We start from the raw sequence: 4,046 nt of genomic DNA, 5'->3' as shown, positions 1-4,046 counted from the left end.
ACAACATATTAATACGGAATAGAAGGTCTTAGTGCCTGCAAGTACATAGAAAGGCCTGGAAGGTGGCACGAAAATTTTACTTTAAATCAGCGGTGGAAAGATACTTTTTTTGCTTCTAAAGTAATAAAAACCTGACCAAAAAGCCCCTTGTATGTCTGTAACCAAGGCAGTAATTGTAAGGGCATAATAGGCAATAAGATTAAAACCTCACCTAACCAGTACTTGAGGCTTCATAAATGTTTTTCTAGATCTTCACTTAGAAACTGAGAGTAGAGATCTGATTTCATTTCTAGGGAAAAATTAGATTTCAAAATGGTGAGGAAGAAGATTCAGAAGAGAAAAGCTGATAAAGAACAGATTTGTAAGTTTAGAAGGGGGAAATTGAGATGCAAGAATGTTAGTGGTGATAATAAAAGGCAATTTTGTGAAAAACATTACAAAATTTTTACTGATTTTCTAGCAGAGAATCCTTCTTGTGTTACTTACAAATGGGCTGAATTTCTACCCCAGAAGCAGAAGATGGAGTTTGAGAAGAAGATGAAGGAGATTGAGGAAGAGAAGAAGAAGAAGAAGAAGCTGAATCTGAATCTTCCTTCAGATGAACACCGTTGTTGTCTTAACAATGGAATGGGATGGAGATGTAAGAATTTTAGGTTTGGCCATGGACCTAATGGTGCTGATTCTCATGATGCTAGTATCCCTAACACTAAATTTTGTGAAAAACATTATAATAGTTTCAAGAAGAAAAATAATGGATCTGGTGCAGGTTCTAGTAGTGCTACTGCTAGAGAAACTAGGGCTTCCAGACGGAGAAAGACCGTATCATCGGAGGAGGAATATGAAACAGAAACGGAAACTCAAGAAGATACTAGTGATGATAACTGTGAGTAATTCTTACATACATTTCATTTTAGTGATTTTTTTTTTTTGCTTGGATGTTTAAATTATGACAAATTGATCGTTAATTTGAGGATTTTCATAGTGTTATCTGTTAATTGAATTCCCAAAAGGAGTAAGTATCACTGAATTGTTTGACTAAATTGGAATTTTCTATCTAGGTGATGCAATTGTAGAAGCTGACCGGTCCTTGGATGAAACTCAACAAGATACTAGTGATGATAATTGTGAGTGATTCTTACATACATTTCATTTTAGTGAATTTTTATGCTCTTGTTGTTTTGTTTTGTTTTGTTTACTTACATGTTTAAATTATGGAAAATTGATAATTTGAGGATTTTCATAGTGTTTGTCTGTTAATTTAGGAGTAAGAGTCACTGTATTGTTGGACTAATTGGGATTTTTTTCTATCTAGTTGATGCAATTGAAGAAGGTGGTTCTGCTGAGACGGAGGGGGGAGACATTGAAACAATTGAAGGGTCTGGAGAACTAGAGTCATTGAGAATAACTAGGGAACCTCTGGTTGAAGTAGAAAGTCTTGAGCAGTATAAGAGTATGTGTTTGCAATTGTCTGTGGAGCTTGAGAAGAAGAAAGTGGAATGCACCACACTCCAGGGAAAATTAGTGGAGGTGGAGACTAGAAAGACTGCTGCTGCAGATGAGACTGAACCGACACCTGCAGATGAAACTAAATGTTGGAAGAAGATGTTTTCTGATTTGGAGAGTCGGGTCCTGAGAATAGAAAATGTAAATCCAACAATTGCAAATATAAAATCGCAACTTAGAAAATCGTCTGTGGGATGTTTAGAGTCTCGCGTTTTGAAGTTGGAGGACTTAGTCCTGAGAATGGAAGATAAAATTTCAACAATGGGATGTTCAGAGTCTCGCATTTCTAAGTTGGAGGGATTAGTCCTGAGAATGGAAGATAAGATTTCAACAATGGGATGTTCAGAGTCTCGCATTTCGAAGTTGGAGAGCCTGGTCTTGAGGACGGAAAATGAAACTAGCCAAATCCCGAGGAGTGGAAAGGAAAGTTCGTTGTCGAGATGTGTAGAATTGCATAAAATGAAAGCGCCTCCAGGTTTCAAATATAAGGCTACTCAAAGTGGTGAAAAGCAAAGGGATAAAGACAACAGTAGCAATTTTAATGCTGAAATCAGCAGTGGAGGGAGGAAGGATTCTGAAGTGTATGAATTCAAAACACAAGAGAAGGTGGTTGTGTATAACAGGAACAAGCATCATGCAGTTAAGTCTGAATTTCCCAAATACTCTGCTATGAACATTTCCCCTGCAAGTCTACATTTATCAAGTATTGGTAAAAACATTAAAGAAGAAAAAGGTTGGGGCTGTTTGGAAGGGATACCATCTCAACATGGTCTCAGACTCAGATGACGGTGGTGATGGTCTTGGCGAATCTGAAGATTCTGATGCTGACCCTATGGATATGATGACGCTGGAAAATTGGAATGGGAGCAAAGACGAAATGAACTGGAAATCTGAGGCTGATATGCTTTCTTCATTTGAAGAGGTTCCTGAGCTGTGTATGAAAGCTATTTGTGCTCTCTATCGGCAGGAAATATCGGAAGAAGAAATCTCACCCAAGGGGTTGTTATTTCACAGTGACACTCTCAGGTATGTTAGGAATTCTGTACGCTTTTCCTAATTTCCAATTCCATAATACTTTAAAACTGCATGAAATTACTGTTTTTGCAGTTACAGTACATGTAAGCTTGTCGGGTTACATTTATATACTGTCTTTGTTCAATTGCTCAATCTACTGCATGGACTCTTTTCATATTCTACTGCCATATCATCTGATCTCAATGATGGATTTCCTTTGTTTATCTGGCTTTACCATAGAAAAGTATGCTCCCACTCCGGCGGTACTTCGAGCATTATTACTTGTATGTCACGAGACTCGCAAAGTTTGTAGAATTATCTTTATTCTTAGGAATCAAAATATGTCAGTGGGGATGATAATATCTCTACTGCAAATTTGTAGTTGTAAATTCTCAATGTGAAATTTCTGTATCTGCACTGACTGTGGAATTTGTATATCAATTATTATCAACAGAGTTCGGTGGAACAGGAAAGTTTAGAGTTCGACTTTTCCATGATTGTCAGATAAAAGATCTGCTGCCTTCCCTAGATTCGGTATCTGTAGTTGTCATGTAAACGGCGGGAGCAAGCTATTTTCTTGCTCGTGGCTGCATTTGCACAGGGCAGGAAATCCAGCCAGCAAAAATGTTTATTGTTTCCAGTTATTTCCAAGTACAAAATGGAAATGAGGACAATTAACAGTAGTATGTTTTCTTGGTTTTCAGTTTTCATACAAGTCTGGCCTAGATTGATATTTTCTCTTAACAGGTGTACATCTTTGGCCAAGTTTCTGACGGATGAGGACTGCAATGGTGACCTAAAGAAGACTGTGCAAGAGTTGGATACATTAGATTCTAAAGCAGTTGAAGACTGCAAGAGGCTGGCTAAAAGATACTCAGTGCATTTGTTTGATATCTACCAAAACAGAAAAGACCCTTTTTTCCTTCCAGCTACATCTGCCAGCCATGGAGACCAAACTGCTTAACTGATAAATTGCAGTGTAAGTGGCCTTAATTTTTTGCACTAGAGATTGCAATCTTGCATCTTCATTTAACCTCCTCTAATTTTGCATACACATGAAGTGGAAAACTGGTTAATATTCCAAAGAGCACATTAGATGTGTATCGACTCTCCAATGTGGTAAGTGATATTATGGTAGTTACACTTAAGGTTGTTTTAATAAGTTTACATGGATAAAAAACAACCTGTTTAGCTCATGGAACTAATAATGTTCTGCGTAAAATCTAATTATTATATTAAAGCTAGATTACCTCGATTTTTTGTATCGTAATGTTTCTTGATTCCAGAACTACTAATAACAAAGTAGTTGACTGTGTTGCAAAGTTTGCTAGAAAGACAAATTCTAGTAAGGATACTGCTATAAATTGCAAGAGTGTGTACTTCATCTCTATGACGCATTTATGAAAGGGGCATTGCCGGAGAACATTTGTGGTGCTGACCTATGCTTTTGAATTTCATGCAAAGGTCACCTTTTGGTCCATTTGAGGAACATGTAATTGGATATTAACTATTCAGAGAATCCTCGTAGA

General features: G+C 37.2%; 1 protein-coding gene across 9 annotated transcripts; it reads left to right on the top strand.

Moving 5' to 3' along the window:
* Positions 1-276: 276 nt before the first annotated feature.
* Positions 277-3,772, top strand: LOC113330010. Of its 9 annotated transcripts, none has more exons than XR_003350056.1 (5): positions 277-883; positions 1,059-1,124; positions 1,313-2,529; positions 2,972-3,168; positions 3,265-3,772. XR_003350056.1 is itself a non-coding variant. In XM_026576865.1 (3 exons), exons 1-3 carry the CDS (start codon positions 313-315, stop codon positions 2,287-2,289), a joined length of 1,614 nt encoding a protein of 537 aa, XP_026432650.1. In that variant the 5' UTR covers positions 277-312; the 3' UTR covers positions 2,290-3,772. The 9 variants fall into 9 exon arrangements, 1 of the variants encoding a protein (XP_026432650.1); XR_003350053.1 differs by adding an exon at positions 2,758-2,801 and having other exon boundaries at positions 2,972-3,772; XR_003350057.1 differs by lacking the exon at positions 2,972-3,168.
* The last annotated feature ends 274 nt before the right edge of the window (positions 3,773-4,046 follow it).

Source organism: Papaver somniferum, unplaced genomic scaffold, assembly GCF_003573695.1.
Source record: "Papaver somniferum cultivar HN1 unplaced genomic scaffold, ASM357369v1 unplaced-scaffold_117, whole genome shotgun sequence".
In the NCBI taxonomy this organism is placed as follows: Eukaryota; Viridiplantae; Streptophyta; class Magnoliopsida; order Ranunculales; family Papaveraceae; genus Papaver; species Papaver somniferum.
The sequence above is the reverse complement of the archived record's forward strand: the minus strand, read 5'-3'. Positions and strand labels throughout refer to the sequence as shown.

Coding starts and splice junctions, on each gene's coding strand:
- LOC113330010 (XM_026576865.1), top strand. CDS start 313: ATGGTGAGGAAGAAGATTCAGAAGAGAAAAGCTGATAAAGAACAGATT. Junction 884..1,058: donor AGATACTAGTGATGATAACT/GTGAGTAATTCT, acceptor TTTTCTATCTAG/GTGATGCAATTGTAGAAGCT. Junction 1,125..1,312: donor AGATACTAGTGATGATAATT/GTGAGTGATTCT, acceptor TTTTCTATCTAG/TTGATGCAATTGAAGAAGGT.